At 41.9% G+C, this 18,735-nt stretch overlaps 1 protein-coding gene across 15 annotated transcripts in view; it reads left to right on the forward strand.

The window, feature by feature from the left end:
* The window catches only part of NUP188 (nucleoporin 188), a 53,342-nt gene that overhangs the window by 2,879 nt on the left and 31,728 nt on the right, over window positions 1-18,735 (forward strand). For 9 of the 15 annotated variants that reach the window (XR_014828124.1, XM_084997316.1, XM_084997346.1 and 6 more), the window contains exons 2-10: window positions 4,447-4,501; window positions 6,311-6,384; window positions 9,043-9,127; window positions 10,687-10,767; window positions 11,246-11,290; window positions 13,574-13,666; window positions 13,799-13,918; window positions 17,078-17,289; window positions 18,481-18,595. Coding sequence is in view for 14 of the 15 variants with exons in the window: in XM_005660505.4 (XP_005660562.1) it covers window positions 4,447-4,501; window positions 6,311-6,384; window positions 9,043-9,127; window positions 10,687-10,767; window positions 11,246-11,290; window positions 13,574-13,666; window positions 13,799-13,918; window positions 17,078-17,289; window positions 18,481-18,595 (880 nt within the window). In the remaining variant the exon portion in view is untranslated. Of the gene's footprint in view, window positions 1-4,446; window positions 4,502-6,310; window positions 6,385-7,292; window positions 7,348-9,042; window positions 9,128-10,686; window positions 10,768-11,245; window positions 11,291-13,573; window positions 13,667-13,798; window positions 13,919-17,077; window positions 17,290-18,480; window positions 18,596-18,735 lie in introns of all 15 variants that reach the window. The other 6 variants (XM_084997351.1, XM_084997326.1, XM_084997356.1 and 3 more) reach the window with 1 other exon arrangement.

Consider the following 18,735-nt stretch of genomic DNA (forward strand, 5'->3'; position numbering starts at 1 on the left):
TCTGATTCTTTGCTGTCCCATATGGTCGTAGTCCTTTGGGGTGTCTGGTGGTTAGGACCATCCACTTTGGCGCTGTCTACTTTTTGCTGATTGTGTGACGTATGTCTAATGTCGTTTGTCATTTCCAGCCCTAAGCTTATGAGCAGGAAGGTCCTAGCTTTGTTTGTGTCCTCATTGTGCTGAGACCCTAAATGAGGAACCAGTGACACTCATTTCCACGAGGATTCCCTTCCATTTTCTTCTTTATTCGGCCTTCTCTTAGCACTTCTCCGTATTTGTTTTTTTTTTATAGTTTTTCTGTTCCAGTTAGAGTACAAGTCTGGAACAGACTCAGATCACTCTGATTCTTTAATATTTGCTCATCGCCATGTATGTTTTGAGCCTCTCTTGTGTGCTAGCCACTGTGTTAGGATGTGGTCTGCCATTGTAGGTCAGAAAGCTTCACCCCAGTCCTTGCCTGCTTACAATGTGAATTCTGGGGTGCAACGTGAGGCAGTGTAATGTAATGATTAAACTCTGGAGTCCTGCAAACCTGGGTTCAAGCCCCGACTCCATTATAAATTAGCTTTGTGGCCTCAGGCAAGTTACTTAACCACTCTGAAACCTTAGTTTCCTGATAAGATAATGAGGATGGTAACATTTTTGCCTCATAAGTAAATTGAAATATTCAGTAAGACAAAGCATTAAAGACATTTAGCACAGTACCTTACATAACTGTTCAGTAGATGTTGGCTAATCTTATAAAAGTCATTTTCAATAAACATTTGCTTTGACACCTTAAAACAAAAAGAGGGGAGTTCCCGTTGTGGCGCAGTGGTTAACCAATCCGACTAGGAACCATGAGGTTGCGGGTTCGATCCCTGCCCTTGCTAAGTGGGTTAAGGATCCGGCGTTGCCATGAGCTGTGGTGTAGGTCGCAGACGCGGCTCGGATCCCACGTTGCTGTGGCTCTGGCGTAGGCCAGTGGCTACAGCTCTAATTGGACCCCTAGCCTGGGAACCTCCACATGCTGCAAGAGCGGCCCAAGAAATGGCAAAAAGACAAAAAAAAAAAAAACCAAAACAAAAAGAGCATGATATGACATGGTTTTGCAAATGAAAATTTTAATTTCTTCCTTTTTTTTTTTTTGCTTTTTAGGGCCTCACTCGAAGCATATGGTGTTTCCCAGGGTAGGGGTCTAATCGGAGCGACAGCTGCCAGCCTATGCCACAGCCACAGCAATGCCAGATCCGAGCTGTGTCTGCGACCTACAGCACAGTTCCTGGCAACGCCAGATCCTTAACCCACTGAGCAAGGCCAGGGATCGAACCTGCAACCTCATGGTTCCTAGTCAGATTTGTTTCCACTGTGCCACGATGGGAACTCCTGAAAATTTTGATTTCTAAAGAAATAGCTATTTTTTTCTTTTGAATAGTAAATTAAAAGTTACTGCATTACTCTAGGACAGTGGTCTATCTCCATTCTTGTTTAGTAGCAGAATCTTTTTTCCCTGCTCTCCAACCCTCCCCCTGCCAAAAAAAAAGCCAATGTATCGAGCATAAAAGGTAAAGAATATTTATACTGACCAGGTCTTTTACCTGCTCCTCTGAGACACATCAATGTCTTAGAGTGGTAGTAATTTAGGAATTCATTTGAGTCCTCATTTTGTTTTAATTTTTACTTTTTTGTGGCCTCCCCCACCTATGGAAGTTCCCCGGCCAGGGGTTGAATCCGAGCCACAGCTGCGGCAACGCTGTATCCTTTAATCCACTGCTCCATGGTGGGGGAACTCCCAGTTGCTCACTTGAAAATGTAATTTCCCGTGCCCATCCTCTGAGAAAGAGTAGCTCTGGGGGATGACGATGATTCTGCAGTGTTGCCATGTTGTGTTTGGTCTGAGGGCCAACTACGTTTTGAGAAACTTTTTTAGGACATTGTTTGCTGCTCTTGTTTGTTTTAACTGTACAGATTTTGGTGTAATGAATACCCACAGCTTGAATGTGAGGAAGCAGGGAATTCTGGGTCCTGGCAGCTGGCCCTTAAGTACAGGAGGTGGTATTCTCAGTCCCCTGGGAATCACTGCTACCATACCTAGCTAGTTAAGAGATCAAGGTTCTGAAAGCAGACGCAGATAAATTAAAGCTCATTGATGCCCAAGCTTTTGAAATTGGAAGATGTATGAGCAAAGGGGGGAAAAGGAAGATCTGTGGTCGAGAAAGGGTGACTTAGCTCGGACATACAAACCTTCAATTAACGATAAGTTTCTTTGCATTAATTGTGATGTACTATTAGCCCCATTTTTAGCTGTATGTTATATAACAGGTATCCAGTCTGTTTTGTGCAAACCGGAAGCTATCCTTGGTAAAGTAAAAGTATGTGCCATTTTAAACCTCTCATTTTATTTTTTGCTAATACAGACTTATCAAACAGATAAGTTAAATGATAATTATTCTCCTTACAAAAGGCATTCTTGGAGTTCCCCTTGCGGTACAGCAGAAATGAATCCAACTAGGAACCATGAGGTTGCAGGTTCGATCCCTGGCTTCTATCTGTGGGTTAAAGGATCCGGCGTTGCCATGAGCTGTGGTGTAGTTTGCAGATGTGGCTCAGATCCCTCGTTGCTGTGTCTGTGTTGTAGGCTAGCAGCTGTAGCTTGGATTCAACCCCTGGCCTGGGAACCTCCATATGCTGCAGGTGCGGCCCTAAGAAGCAAAAAATTAAAAAAATTTTAAAAAGGCATTCTTTCAGGGTTTACCTTAAATTTTTTAAAATAGTGAGCTTGCTGATCTTTAATTACTTAGGATTTGCTGTATTCATACCTTTCAATATAATCAGTACAAAGGGACATATTTGTTTCCTTAACCGGGTCTGCTCTCATTTTTGAAGAGTGAATGTTTTCTTATCAGAAAGATGATTAGTGATTCCACAGTGCCCATTGTGGGAGTTGGTGATTATTGGCTCAGCAGAATTCAAGTTGTTTTCTTCAAAGCATTAACCCTTAGGAAAGAGATTTGTAATTTTTAGTTGTGTTAATCCTCTCTTGATGGGAAATCCTGGAAGACCATTTTTAAGTATATAAGGTCTAGTGCTTTGTGTTACGCTCTCACCGGGGGAAAGGTTTTTCCGTTTATCCTCATGGTCCGTATAACGGGCGTTCTTATTCGCTGTCGAGTCTGCTTTATTAGGTCCTTCCATGTTCTTCTGCAGATAGGCTTTCTAAGCCGTGTTCATTATTTCAGGTTACTATTCTAGCTTATTTAGGATCTCCCAAAATAGAATCCCAGTGCTTTTCATAACCCTTTCTTAAGTGAATTTCTTAATGGTTACATTTTGAAATTTAATTCTAGATTAAGAGAAAAACCAAAAACACAAACCATGTTTCCCGAAATTCTGAGGGCATAAATGAGGGAAGGAACTAGGGTTAGCACACAGTTGGGAGTATATTTGAAGGACTCACTCGGGGCAGGGACTCTATCTCACGGGTTCTTTTTTTTTAATCTCAGGTATTGAGCACTGCATGTGGTACCTAATGGGAATTTATTAATAAATGAATGAACATAGGACGTCATAATGATTGTTAGACTTTACTTGATTGAGAAAGTGCATTATGTCATGAATTTAGAAATTTTTCTGGAAGGTGATGGTCCTAAAATAGATTGGTCTTTTTCTGGATTCCTGTTCCTTATTGGTCACTACCTTTGGAGGCATATCGAAGTTCCCAGGCTAGGGGTCCAGTCGGAGCTACAGCTGCCTCAGGTCCGAGCTGCATCTGTGACCTATACCACAGCTCACAGCAATGCTGAATCCTTAACCCACTGAGTGAGGCCAGGGATCAAACCTGAAACCTTATGTTTCCTAGTCAGATTCATTTCTGCTGTGCCACGACGGGAACTCCTTTTTTAGTCACTATGGGTTTTTTTTTGTTTTTTATCTTTTCAGGGCCGCACCCACCACATGTGGAGGTTCCCAGGCTAGGGGTCTAATTGGAGCTTAGCTGCTGACCCTCGCCACAGTCACAGCAACTCAGGATCCAGTCCATGTCTGCCACCTACACCACAGCTCACGGCAACGCTGGATCCTTAACCCACTGAGCAAGGCCAGAGATCGAACCCGCAACCTCATGGTTCCTAGCCGAATTCATTTCCACTGCGCCGCGACGGGAACTCCTAGTCACTGTGTTTGAATGAGAAGGGAGGAGATTGAAATACTAAAAACTAAATAGAAGATGTACTATAATTCATTAATTCCTGTTTCTTTAATTCTAAAATATAGGTTTTTTTTTTCCCCCCAAAGAGCAAAATTATCTCTGGGGTTTTTTTTGTTTGTTTGGGTTTTTTTGGCCACACCTGTGGCATATGGAGGTTCCTGGGCCGGGGATCAAACCCCAGCCACAGCAATGGCAATGCTTGATGCTTAACCTGCTGAAACTCATGAGAACTCCTACCTCTGCTTTTTGTCATTTTTCAGGAGCAGTAGAGAACTGTGGACAATTCTGCTTGGAAGGTCAGCTCTGAGAGAACTGGTAGGTGGTGTGTTCTTGAATGGATTCTGTGGTTCTTTGTGTAGCTTATATCTCTCACACACACACACACACACACAAACCCTGCCTTCTCTTTGAAATTGGAAGTAAGCACCTTTTATTATTCCCAAAATTAATTCCTATTTTGTTCCTAAAATAAGCATTATGCATTCCCCACTTCTCTCTGCTACAGTGCAGTGTATCTTACAGCCTCGCTGCCCAGGTTCTCTAAATCTCCACTTCTCTTTGTGCCTTAGTGATTTCTTTTCTGAAAAGCTACCAGGGGCCGCTGAGGGCAGGGCTACCAACACTGTCTTGCTACCTCAGGCTGAGAGAGATACTCAGGCCTTTTCTCCGTCTCATACCTGACTTCCTTTTCCATTTAGTTATAGCTGTTTAGGTCACAGAGGCTGAGGCTTTTAGGACCTTTCCAAGTACATAAGCAGTTTGGAACAGTTCTTCATGTTGATCCTCGGTTGGCTGACTCTAAGGATAAAGTGTTAAGATGACACTCAATTATTACTCTTGTAATGAACATAATGAACATTACGCCTTTTTTTTTTTTTTTTTTTTTGTCTTTTTGCCATTTCTTGAGCCGCTCCTGTGGCATACGGAGGTTCCCAGGCTAGGGGTTGAATTGGAGCCATAGCCACCAGCCTACGCCAGAGCCACAGCAACTCAGGATCTGAGCTGCGTCTGCAACCTACACCACAGCTCACAGCCATGCCGGCTCCTTAACCCACTGAGCAAGGGCAGGGACCGAACCCGCAACCTCATGGTTCCTAGTTGGATTCGTTAACCACTGAGCCACGATGGGAACTCCAGATTACACCTTTTTTTTAGAGCCTTCATATTTTTTGACATACCTTCATCTGATAATTCTACTTCTAGGAATATACCTTTTTTTTTTTTTTTTTTTTTTTGTCTTTTTGTCTTTTTAAGGCTGCACCCACGGCATATGGAGGTTCCCAGGCTAGGGGTCTAATCGGAGCTGTAGCTGCCGGCCTACACCAGAGCCACAGCAACACCAGATCCGAGCCACATCTGCGACCTACATCACAGCTCACGGCAACGCCAGATCCTTAACCCACTGAGCGAGGCCAGGGATTGAACTCGCAATCTCATGGTTCCTAGTTGGATTCATTAACCACTGAGCCACAACGGGACCCCCATAGGAATATATCTTAAGATCCTGAAAAAGTTTAGCACACAAAGTTCTTTCCCATGCGTTGTTCACATAAGTAAAGAATTACAGGAGTTCCCGTCGTGGCGCAGTGGTTAACGAATCCGACTAGGAACCATGAGGTTGCGGGTTCGATCCCTGGCCTTGCTCAGTGGGTTAACGATCCGGCGTTGCCGTGAGCTGTGGTGTAGGTCGCAGACGCGGCTTGGATCCTCCGTTGCTGTGGCTCTGGCGTAGGCCGGTGGCTACAGCTCCGATTCAACCCCTAGCCTGGGAACCTCCATATGCCGCGAGAGCGGCCCACGAAATAACAAAAAAAGACCAAAAAAAAAAAAAAAAAAAGAATTACAGCAGCTTTTAGAGGAATGGTAAATGAGATACGATTTAGCCACTTGATAAAATATTATGTAATCACTAGAAAGGATGTTTATCAAGATTTTCGTAGTAAGGTTAAATGATTGTGTTAGAATGTTAAGCAAAGAAAAAGAGACTCCAGAATTCTGTATTCAAAAGTATTTCAACTCTAGGGAAAAATGCATATTAAAAAGGCTCAAAAGAATATGTATGTAATCCTCAGTGTGATCCTGGAATCTGATTAAAATGCATTTGTATAATTTGTTCTTTTCCAGAATCAGATTGAGGCAGAGCTGAATAAACATTGGCAGCGGCTGTTAGAAGGGCTTTCTTACTATAAACCTCCCAGGTATGGCTATTCTGTGAGTCTTGTTTGCGTAATTCCCTTTAGGAACCTAGCATACGTGAAACCGTCCTCCTGTAGGATTTTATGATATTGCTGGGTTAGGTAGATCAGAGAGTGTACAATGCAGTTACCAGTGAAAAAAAAGTAAGACACATTTTTTGTCTGTTGAATGAAAAGGAAATTCCTTTTAGAAATGCAATATTGTTGAATCTATTAAATAGCCCTAGTGTCTGGAGATGAGGATTTATTAAATACTCAATTAATAGCCATAATATTAATTTCAGCCCATCATGTTTGTGTGAGAAACTGTCAGCATCAAATGCTGGGATATAGCGGTGCAGAGGTAATAGCTGCTGATGCTAATGTATTGTTTCCTATGTACCAGTTACTTCTCTTAAGCGTTAGACTCACCAAGATATTTAATCCGCACAATGGCCCTTTGAGCTAGATACTATTTTTATTCTTTGTTTGAATATATGGGTTTTTTTCCTTTCTTTTTTTTTTTTTTTTTTGCTGGGCTTTGGGAAGGAACGATAATAAAATGTAAAGTGGTTAAAAAAGAAGAGAATAAACCTTGTAGGACCAGACTTCTTTATGTTAATTTCTAGTCCAGATCTAATTCTATCTGCAGCATAGTTCCCCAGCTGCCCTCATTTCCCTTCTACTTCTGAACATCTTGATGTTATTACATCTTCAACTTCCATTTGCATTTTCTTAGGTTAGTGAAGAACTTTCTTTTTTTGATCATGTTTAACCCTTCCCTGGTAGTTGTTTTGAAGTAACTCCCAGACATTGTGTTATTTTATCTGTAAATACTTTACTATGTATCTAAAATGAATGGACTTTAAAAAAAGAAGACAACTATATTATCACATTTAGGTAGTTTTATTATTATTGTTTCCATTTTACAGATGGGGAAACTGAGACACAAAGAGGTTAAGTAACTTGCCCAAGGTCACACAGCTAGTAAGTGGTAGAACCAGGATTCGAACCTGGCAGTCTTACTCCAGTGTCTGTGTTCTTAATCATCATTCTGTGTTGCTTCTTTCAGAACTTATTGTTTAACCTTATACTAGCCTTTGTGTTGTGGATTTTTTGTGAAATGTGAGTCTCAAAAAAAAAAAAAAAAATCCAACAACAACATGCTTTAGTTCAGAGAGCAAGCATTTGTGGCATGAGTTTCTTTTTTTTTTTAAAGACAAAAGTTCCCTTTGTAGCATGGAGTTTAAAGTCTGACAGACTTTTTTTTTTTAACTGCAGGCTTAACTGGCATTTAACACAGCATTTTTTGTTATGTTTGTTTTTTTGTTTGTTCGTTTTTAAATTAAAAAAAATTTTGTTAAATGCCCTCTTTCTGTTCCAGGATTCAGCCCAGGGTGCCACATTGCATTTAGTTGTCATGTCTTCTTAGCTTTTAGCTGTGCAGTATGTCAGTCTTTTCTTGATTTTCATTGACCTTGCACAGTTTTGAGGAAGACTGGTCAAGTATTTTGTAGGAGAATGCCCTTAACTTGGAATGGTCTGGTTTCTTTTTTTTGTAAGATTGAGGCCGTGGGGGTTTGGGGAAGAATACGCAGAGGTGAAGCACGCTTCCTGGCACAGCGTAGCAGAGGATGCCTGTTAGCCAGAGGGGTCACTCGCGGTGTTAACCTTGGGCACTTGGGGAAGGTAGCATTTGCCAAGTTCCTTCTCTGTAAAGGCACGTTTTCTCTTTTCCCTACTTTTATTTTTTGGAAGTGAGCACTACGAATAGCCCGCGTTCAGGGGAGGGAGTGTAGTGGAATTACATTCTACCTCCTGAAGGGGGTAGCATCTGTATCTTCTTGGCACTTGTTCTGTAAGGAAGATTTTTCTCCTTCTCCCCCATTTATTTCTCTCTCTATATATTCATTCATTTAGATCGTTATGGACTCATTTCTTTTATACTTTACTTATACCTCGTTCCAGCTATGACCATGGGTTATTCTTTCGGATTGGCTTCCGTGTCTTGTTGACGTTTCCCTGTCCTTTTGTTTTCTGAGTATTTTCTTACTTTCTGGCATTGTAAGATGCTCCAGGTTCATCTAATGTATTTTCCACCCTGGCCCTAGAATCAGCCATTTCCCCAAGGAGTCCTGGTACCTTTTATTAGAGAATGGTAATAGAAATCAAGATTTGGGTGCTGGGTGTGCTCGCTGCTGCTGGGATGTCATAGCCTCTAGGCCTTCTCAGTGGACATAGGTAGATAATATTTGTATGTGTACTAACAGACCTGGTTTTAAATTTCACCTCAACTTTTTATTAGCTGTGGGATTTTTGGTAAGTTATTTATTTTTTCCAAGTGTTGGTAATTCCATTTGTAAAATGGGGATAGTAATATTTACCTTCTAGGATAGTTGTGAGAATCAAAAAGTATTCATGTAACTAGACATATCTACAAGTTATATAGTTATAACTGTAGTTTGTAAGACACATACTACACTGATAACTTAGACATAGTTTTGTGTCATAAAGTCTATAGAGAGGAACTTGTGTGTGTGGTGTGTGTGTGTGTGTGTGTGTATTTTGTAGGCACCTACAGGGCAGAAAAATGTCTGTAGTAAAAATACCTTTAAGTATTTTTGTTTGAAACCCCTAAAAGGTCATTGAGAACGAGGAAGTGATTCACTGTTCTTTTTATAGTCCAAATTCAGCTGAAAAAGTGAAAGCTAATAAAGATGTGGCTTCACCACTGAAGGAACTGGGTTTAAGAATCAGCAAGTTTTTGGTGAGTAAAAATGAGCACATGCTCAGTTTATTACTGCAGGGTGGATGTACATTGTTTTATTGTTAGTGATTATTAGTGAAAAATTCAGTCTGTTTTCATTTTGGAGGTTAAATTGAGCATATTTTGTTTCAAAAATGCCCAAGTCGCAACTCTTGTTGATAAAGGCCACAAGTCAAGTTGCTTGGTCCTGTTCATCATGGTTTTCTTCCCTGTACTTGTCATGGTAAGTTGACTAGACTGTGTTTAAATATGTAGCTGTTTCCTTTTAATTTTGGAAACCCAGGTCAGGCCTGCTGCTGCATTAAATGTGCTTGGTGACTAAGCACAGTTGTTTCTTTTTTTTCTTTTTGTCTTTTTAGGGCTGCACCTGCCGCATATGGAGATTCCCAGGCTAGGAGTCAAATCGGAGCTGTAGCTGCTGGCCTACACCACAGCCACAGCAATACGGGATCCAGGCCTCGTCTGTGACCTGCACCACAGCTCATGGAAAAGCCGAATCCTTTTTTTGTGTGTCTTTTTAGGGCCACTCCCACAGCAGATGGAGGTTCCCAGGCCAGGGATCTAATTGGAACAGAGCTGTAGCTGCTGGCCTATGCCACAGCTCACGGCAACACTGGATCCTTAACACACTGAGCAAGGCCAGGGATGGAACCCGCAACCTCATGGTTTCTAGTTGGATTCCTGCCACGATGGGAACTCCAAAGCTGGATCCTTACTTAACCCACTGAGCAAGGCCAGGGATTGAACACTCGTCCTCATGGATACTTGTCAGATTTCTTACCTGCTGAGCCACTGTTGGGGGAACTGCCACAGTTGTTTCTGTCATGCAAATTTCACTGGCATGACAGTGAAAATTACCCAAACAGGAGAATTTTTTTTTTCCTGTTTGGGTTAAAATTGTTATGTTGGGAGTTCCCATTGTGGCTCATTGGGTTAAGGACCCAAACCCATGACGATGTGGGTTTGATCCCTGGCCCCGCTCAGTGGGTTAAGCTGCAATGTAGGTTGCAGACACAGCTCAAATCTGGTATAGCTGTGGCTGTGACGTAGGCTGGCAGCTGTAGATCCGTTTTGACATCTAGCCTGAGGACTTTTATATGCACAGGTGAGGCCCTAAAAAGAAAAAAAAAAAAAATTGTTGTGTGAAATCTTTTTTTTTTTTTTTTTGTCTTTTTGCCATTTCTTGGGCCGCTCCCGCGGCATATGGAGGTTCCCAGGCTAGGGGTCTAATCAGAGCTGTAGCCGCTGGCCTACGCCAGAGCCACAGCACCACGGGATCCGAGCCGCGTCTGCAACCTACACCACAACTCACGGCAACGCTGGATCCTTAACCCACTGAGCAAGGGCAGGGACCGAACCCGCAACCTCATGGTTCCTAGTCGGATTCGTTAACCACTGTGCCATGATGGGAACTCCTGTTGTGTGAAATCTTTTAAAAGAATTTTTGTTTATTCAAGTTCTGTGTTCATTCCAGGGGACAGATCTTTAGATTGCGTTTCGTGCTGTGTGTGGTTTCTGAGCTGAGGTGGCTGTTCCTTCCTTATGACCTCTGTTTTCAGGGTCTTGATGAAGAACAGAGTGTGCAGTTACTCCAGTGTTACCTTCAGGAGGATTACAGAGGAACTCGGGACTCGCTAAAGGTTCGTAGATTTGTGCGGCTGCCTTCTCCTGCCTTTATCCTTTTCCTTATTGGTTTTAGATAATTCAGCGTTTTGGTACCCAGTTCTCTGCAACAGAGATAGGTGATCAGGTACAGCCATTCTCAGTAAAGACTTCGTAAGCTTAAAAAAACATGCTTAAGCTGAGCTCTGTCCTCAGACTTGGTGGGACAGAGGTCAAAGATGGACATGTTATCATAGAATTGCAGGATATCAGAGCTGAAAAGGACCTGAGACGACATTTAGCCTTTCCAGCCTCTCATTTCACATATAAGGAAATTGAAGCCAGAGCGGGGAGCAGGGGTTTGAGCACAGACTTGGATACTCTTAGGGAAAAGATGTATCCAGACACGAATAGGCGGTTATGATGTTAAAGGGTGAGGTGAAGATGTTTACCTTTTTCTTTGTTCATTGGTCTTGCTTCGAAGATGGCTACTTGACTGTCCCTTTTTTCCCTCAGACGGTACTGCAAGATGAGAGGCAGAGCCAGGCCTTGATCCTGAAGGTCAGTGCTGGTTACCGTTTCCATTCTTTGACATAAAATTGGGCAACCACTTCTTGATCTTGTTTTCCTGAGCATTGCTGGCTTTGACTTTTTAAAGTAAGCGTTGAGGTCTTGATGAAGAAGCTGCAGCTGTAACAACATAGGACCCTTTAACCCATTGTGCTGGGCTGGGGATGGAACCGGCACCTCTGCAGCAACCCAAGCTGCTGCACTCAGATTCTTAACCCACTGCACCACGGCAGGAACTCCAGTACCACAGTATTTTGTTACTATAATTATGTAATACTGTCTGAAGTATGGGAGGGTTATGCCTCCAGCTTTGTTCTTTTTCCTCTGGATTGCTTTGGCAATTGCAGTTCTCTTATATAGTTCCGTATAAATTTTAGGATCGTTTGTACTAGTTCTGTGAAAAATATCATGGGTAATTTGGTAGGGATTGCATTAATCTGTAGATTGCTTTGGGTAGTGTGGCCATTTTACTTTATTAAAAAAATTTTTTTTTTGGCTATACTGCAGCATGTAGAAATTTTCAGGCCAGGAATTGAACTTGTGCCACAGCAGTGACAGTACCAGATCCTCAACCCACCAGGCCACCAGGGAACTCCAATGTGGCCATTTTCACAATATTAATTCTTCCAGTCCAAGAGCACGGAATACCTTTCCATTTTTTTTTTTTTTTTTGAATCATCTTCAGTTTCCTTTTTCGGTGTTTTATAATTGTCAGCATATAAATTTTTCACCTCTTTGGTCGTGTTTATTCCCAAGGTGTTTTTTTTGGAAGCAATTTTTTTTTTTTTTTGGTCTTTTTGCCATTTCTAGGGCTGCTCCTGCGGCATATGGAGGTTCCCAGGCTAGGGGTCTAATCAGAACTGTAGCCGCTGGCCTATGCCAGAGCCACAGCAATGTGGGATGCGAGCCGTGTCTGCAACCTACACCACAGCTCACGGCATCGTCGGGTCCTTAACCCACTGAGCAAGGCCAGGGACCGAACCTGCAACCTCATGGTTCCTAGTTGGATTCGTTAACCACTGAGCCACGACAGGAACTCCTGGAAGCAATTTTAAAAGGGGTTGTTTGTACTTTCCTTTGTGATATTTTGTTGTTAGTGTAAAGAAATGCTTTAGATTTCTGTATGTTAATCCTGTATCCTACTACCTTGCTGAATTTTATTCTAGCAGTGTTTGTTTTTGCTTTTTAGGGCCGCACATGCAGCATATAGAAGTTTCCAGGCTAGGGGTCGAATTGGAGCTATAGCTGCTGGCCAGCACCAGAGCCACAGCAACACAGGATCCAAGCCACGTGCATGACCTATACCGTGGCTCAGGGCAATGCCAGATTCTTAACTCACTGAGCGAGGCCAGGGATCGAAGCCACGTCCTCATGGATACTAGTTGAGTTTGTTACTGCTGAGCCACAACTCGAATATTGTGGTAGTTTTCGTCTGCATATAATGACAATTTACCCTTCCAATTTAGATAACTTTCATTTCTTTTTCTTGTCTGATTGCTGTGGCTAGGGCTTCCAATACTTTGTTTTTTTGTTTTTTTTGTTTTTTTTTTTTGTCTTTTGTCTTTTTGTTGTTGTTGTTGTTGCTATTTCTTGGGCCGCTCCCACGGCATATGGAGATTCCCAGGCTAGGGGTTGAATCGGAGCTGTAGCCACCGGCCTACACCAGAGCCACAGCAACTCGGGATCCGAGCCTCGTCTGCAACCTACACCACAACTCACGGCAACGCCAGATCGTTAACCCACTGAGCAAGGGCAGGGACCGAACCCGCAACCTCATGGTTCCTAGTCGGATTCATTAACCACTGCGCCACGACGGGAACTCCCCAATACTTTGTTGAAGTGGTGAACGTGGGCATAGTGATCTTACATGAACGAGGAATTTTACTTCTAAAGTAGTTTCCTGTATGGTATTTAATGAGAAATAAGTGCATCAATTACAAGCAATTAGAACATATCCTAGTGGTATTTTTATATTTGCTTTCATGTAATTGACCTGTCAGTTTATAGCATTGTGTGTTACTTGAATGCCCAACTGAGAAATCATGCTAGGAAACTTTTCATATAATTCCTTTTATCTTGGATGACTTTATTTGTATCCTAGCTCATGAAGGTCTTTGCTTTCTTTTGGCCTAACACTGTGTTTCCATTTCTGTAATTGCTTATGTAATTGGAACTTTTCCATTCACATCTTTATATGATTTCATGAGTAAATTTAAAATTGAATATCTTCTGTGAAAAAATGAGTACAGATTTTGAATCTTTGGTTCTCCCCAGATTGCAGATTATTACTATGAAGAAAGGACATGTATTCTTCGTTGTGTTTTACACCTGCTCACTTATTTCCAAGATGAAAGACACCCCTATAGGGTAAGCCCATTTAGTCCTCTTGGTTCTCTTTTAAAATTTAATCCTTTTAATAATTTATTCATATTTATATTCATATAAATATTTACCTTTTATTCCAGGTATAAGTTATGTTTTGTTTTGTTTTTTAATAAGGTTGAATATGCAGACTGTGTTGATAAATTGGAAAAAGAGCTAGTTACAAAATATAGACAGCAGTTTGAAGAGCTTTATAAAACCGAAGCACCAACATGGGAGACACATGGAAACCTCATGGTATGTGGTTATTGGGGATTTGTACATCCTTGCTCATAGGACTCTAAGTTAAATTATTTATTCACTTATTAATTAAAGCATTTATAGGTTATCATTCTTTAGAAAAGTTTAAACATGTGTGAATAAAAATACTGACTTTAACTAATGGTCTTTTATTTGGACCATTCCCCTTGACTTTGTTAATCCAGTTGATCAACTTTTTGTTCCTGCTTAAAATAGTCTCTTAGTGGTTAATGGAATTCTTAAACCAAGATCTCATCTTTTTTTTTTTTTTTTTTTGGGCCACACATGTGGTATATGGAAGTTACCAGGTTAGGGGTCGAATTGGAGCTGCAGCTGCTGGCCTGTGCCACAGCCACAGCAAGCTGGGATCTGAGCCATCTTCAGGCTACACTCCAGCTCACAGAGGCAGCAGATCCTTAACCCACTGAGCAAGGCCAGTGATTGAACCCGCATTCTCTTGGATACCAGTCAGGTTCTTAACCCACTAAGCCGCAACAGGGACGCCTCATTTTCTTTTTTACCATTATCTGTTAAGTGTGTGACAGTAGTCTAATTTTTGTATCCTTAATCTTAAACCAGTTTGCATTTATAGATTGGAACATGACCTTTTTAAAAAATGTTCGTAGAAGAAAAGGATCTACTTAAAATACAACAAAAGCATACATTTCTTAGGAATAAACTCAGGACTATCCAAAATCTAAATGAAGGGAACTTTAAAATGTTAAACGGGTATAAAAAGAAGTCATAACCAAATGGAAAGACGTGCCACGTGCCAATCACGAATGTAAAAGACTCAGCACCGTGAAAGTGTCAGTACTGCTTATTTTAACCTATAAAATAGTGATATTTTAGTGTGATCCTCGGAAAATGTTAATAAGTAATTGCTTTTTATTATGGAACTATGCAAAGCTGGTTCTAAAATTCATTTGAAAAATAAGTAAGAATAGCCAGGAAATTTTTGAGAAAGGAAAATTAGATAATAAGGCTACAGTATGTTAAAGCATGGCCTTGCTGCATGAAGAGACTGATGAATAGTACCTGGTAGAAAGGGTGGTGTTGCCCAAATGCTGATAGCGGATTGGTGGATGATAAAGGTGGCGTTTTGAATCAGTCAGGAGATGTTGGGCCAGTCAGTAAATGGTGCTGGAACTGCTGGGTAGCCCTCTGGGGAACAGTTAAAGTGTATCTCTATCTCATTTCTTCTGTCCGAAGAAAATCACAAGAGATAACAGTGATTTAAATTTTAAAAATTCAACTATAAAAGTACTAGAAGAAACATGAGAGGTGGTCTTGATTTTATTTTTTTTGGCATGGAGAAGAGTTTTTGAAGTAAAACTTAGAAGCCATAAAGGGGAAAGAAATGAAAAACCCACCAACATGATATTGAAAATACTGGTGTTCCCATTGTGGTTCAGCGGGTTAAGAACCCGACATAGTGTCCATGAGGATATGGGTTCGGTCCCTGGCCTTGCTCAGTGGGCCTTGCTCAGTGGCCACAGCACAGTATAGGTCACAGATGCATCTCGGATCCATGTTGCCCTGGCTATGGAGTAGGCTGCAGCTGCAGCTCCACTTGAACCCCCAGCCCAGGAAATTCCATCTGCCACAAGTGCAGCTGTAAAAATAAAATTAAATTGAATTTAAAAAAAATCAAAAACAGGAGTTCCCATCGTGGCACAGTGGTTAACAAATTCAACTAGGAACCATGAGGTTGCGGGTTTGATCCCTGGCCTTGCTCAGTGGGTTAAGGATCCGGCGTTGCCATGAGCTGTGGTGTAGGTTGCACATGCGGTTTGGGTCCCGCATTGCTGTGGCTCTGGCGTAGGCTGGCGGCTACAGCTCCGATTCAACCCCTAGCCTGGGAACTTCCATATGTTGGGGGAGCACCCCAAGAAATGGCAAAAAGACAAAAAAAAAAAAAAAATTACAAGACAGAAGACCAAAAATAGTGCTATAAACAAAGTCAAAATACACAGTTGAAGTTTCTGTTGTGGCTCAGGATTTTGAACCCAACTAGTATCCATGAGGATACAGGTTCAATCCCTGGCCTCACTCAGTGGGTTAAGGATCCGGTGTTGCCATGAGCTGTGATGTAGGTTGCAGAACCGGCTTGGATCCTGTGTTGCTGTGGCTGTGGTGTAGGCCGGGTGCCACAGCTCTGATTTGATCCCTATTCTGGGAACTTCATATGCTTCACGTGTGGTGCTAATAAAAGAAAAAAAAAAAAAAAAAAGACAAACTGGTAGCACAATGGGTTCTTAAAATAGAAAGAGCTCTTGTAAATCAATAAGCAAAACCCAACAGAAAAACAGGCAAATGCGATGAACACATTCACATGACAGCATGCAAGGGGTAAGATAATAGACATATTTTGCTCTATGAATTTTTTTTTTTTTTTTACTTTTTAGGGCTGCATCTGCACATGTGGACGTTCCCAGGCTAAGGGTAGATTTGAGCTGCAGCTGCTGACCTATGCTGCAGCTTGCAGCCATGCCAGATCCTTTACCCACTGAGCGAGGCCAGGGATCGAACCTGCATCCTCATGGATACTAGTTGGGTTCTTAACTTGCTGAGCCACAACAGGAGCTCCGAATTCACATATATTTTTTAATGTAAAACATTATGACAGTATTTAAAAATTGAAAAGCACATAATTTCTTGACATAGTAGTTCCGCTTAAGAGTTTATCCTCTAAACGCATTCACACTCACATTAAGTGACCTGTGTTATTAACAGATCTGTAGCGTCCCCTAGGTTTGTTCAGGTACAGTTTACATCCAGTAAAAGGCATTCATTTTAAGTGTACAGTCTGCCTTTTGGCAGTTGTGTGTAGTTACATGCAGTCACCACTGCACAGTCACTACAGAGAACACTTCTCTCTACCCAGCAAGTCTGCAGTCAGTTTGTGACCTCGGCCCCCATCAACCACTAGTCTGAATGAATGAATGTGTATGGCATATTATCGGAAGGAAAGACAAAAACCTCTAACAGTGCTTGCCTCTGGGTAGAGATTCGAATGACTGAGCCATAGGAATTGTAAGGATACTTTTTTTACCTTAGTTTTGTGCGTGTGTTACCTCATTAACAAGAATACATTTAAATGTGTTTTAAAACTTGACTTTATTTCTCTCCCATTTTTCTTCATTGGTTGTGCAGACCGAGCGCCAGGTGTCTCGCTGGTTTGTTCAGTGCCTTCGGGAACAGTCCATGCTGCTAGAAATTATTTTCCTTTATTATGCGTACTTTGAGATGGCACCTAGTGACCTATTGGTATTAACCAAGATGTTTAAAGAGCAAGGATTTGGTAGTAGGCAGACTAACAGGCACCTGGTGGATGAGTCCATGGATCCTTTTGTGGATCGGATTGGGTAAGTCTGAGTGAATGGTCTTAGAACCCGTGCTGCTTTTGTACTACAGAGCACTGATGTGGTGGCGGTCCCCTGAATGGGTGAGGGGAGGGGGAAGCAAATGGGTGGGCTGCCACGTTCTAGGCCACACAGGGAGCAGAGACGAGGATTGAGAGGGACATCTTTTCCCCAGTAAGAACTGCATTCTGTTCTTTTACTTGCTGTTTTCATCTAAGGGATTCATTTTTTCACTCTACCACAAACATCTCTCGAGCAGCTTTTGTCGACCAGGCACTGTACAGATGCTAAGAAAGCAGTCATAAATAAGGCAGGTGTGTTCGCTGCCCTCTTTTGATTCATGGTCTGTGGATCTTGAATTGTGTGGCAGTGGAGATAGCCACATTTGGGGCCTGTTTCCTCTGTGAACGAGGATGCACACTTGACCAGTGAGACAGTTTGTCTGGGTTAGATGTAGCTGTTGCTGTAGAAACCTTCGGTACTGGATCTCACTTTGGTACACACCTGCCACACAAGACCACCAAGTATTTAAAATGTGGCTTGGAGTTCCTGTTGTGGTGAAGCGGAAATGAATCCGACTAGTAACCACGAGGTAGCAGGTTTGATCCCTGGCCTTGTTCAGTGTGTGAAGGATCCAGCGTTGCCGTGAGCTGTGGTGTAGGTCACAGACGTGGCTCGGATCTGGCGTTGCTGTGGCTGTGATGTAGTCTGGCAGCTGGAGCTCTGATTTGACCCCTAGCCCGGGAACTTCCATATGCCGTGGGTACGGCCCTAAAAAGCAAAAAAATAAAATAAAAAGTGTGGCTTGTCAAATTGAGATGGGCTGAAAGTGTAAAAAACATTCCGGATTTAGATGGGTTAGTGTGAAGAAATAATGTAAAATAACTCAATTTTTTGACACTGAAGTGTCTTATGTTTCACCTTATTCTCCATGGAGGTTCAGAGTAGCAAGTTTGACATCATGATACTGTTTTTCTTTTTTTTTATAGAATGATTTTTACTTTTTGCATTATGGCTGGTTTACAGTGTTCTGTCAATTTTCTACTGTACAGCATGGTGACCTAGTTACACACACATGTATAGATTCTTTCTTCTCACATTGTCATGCTCCATCATAGTGATTAGATAGAGTTCCCAGTGCTATGCTGCAGGACCTCATTGGCTATCCACTGTGATGCTGGTTTCTTTTTCCAGCTACTTCAGTGCCCTCATCCTGGTGGAAGGCATGGATATCGAATCCTTGCATAAGTGTGCTTTGGACGACAGAAGAGAACTGCACCAGTTTGCCCAGGATGGGCTTATTTGTCAGGTGATCTTGGAATAGCCCCTTATTTTTTCATGGTTTATAGTTAGAGTTTTTCAAGGTTTGTAGTTGGAGGTATGTTTTTAAGGACTCGTCTCTATTGCCATAGAAAATTTTCCTTACTGTGGAATTTGAGGTTCTACATT

Source organism: Sus scrofa, chromosome 1, assembly GCF_054392235.1.
Source record: "Sus scrofa isolate SSC_HxYL_T2T_F1_AM1 chromosome 1, Sscrofa_HxYL_maternal_Yorkshire_Landrace_v2.0, whole genome shotgun sequence".
NCBI lineage: Eukaryota > Metazoa > Chordata > Mammalia > Artiodactyla > Suidae > Sus > Sus scrofa.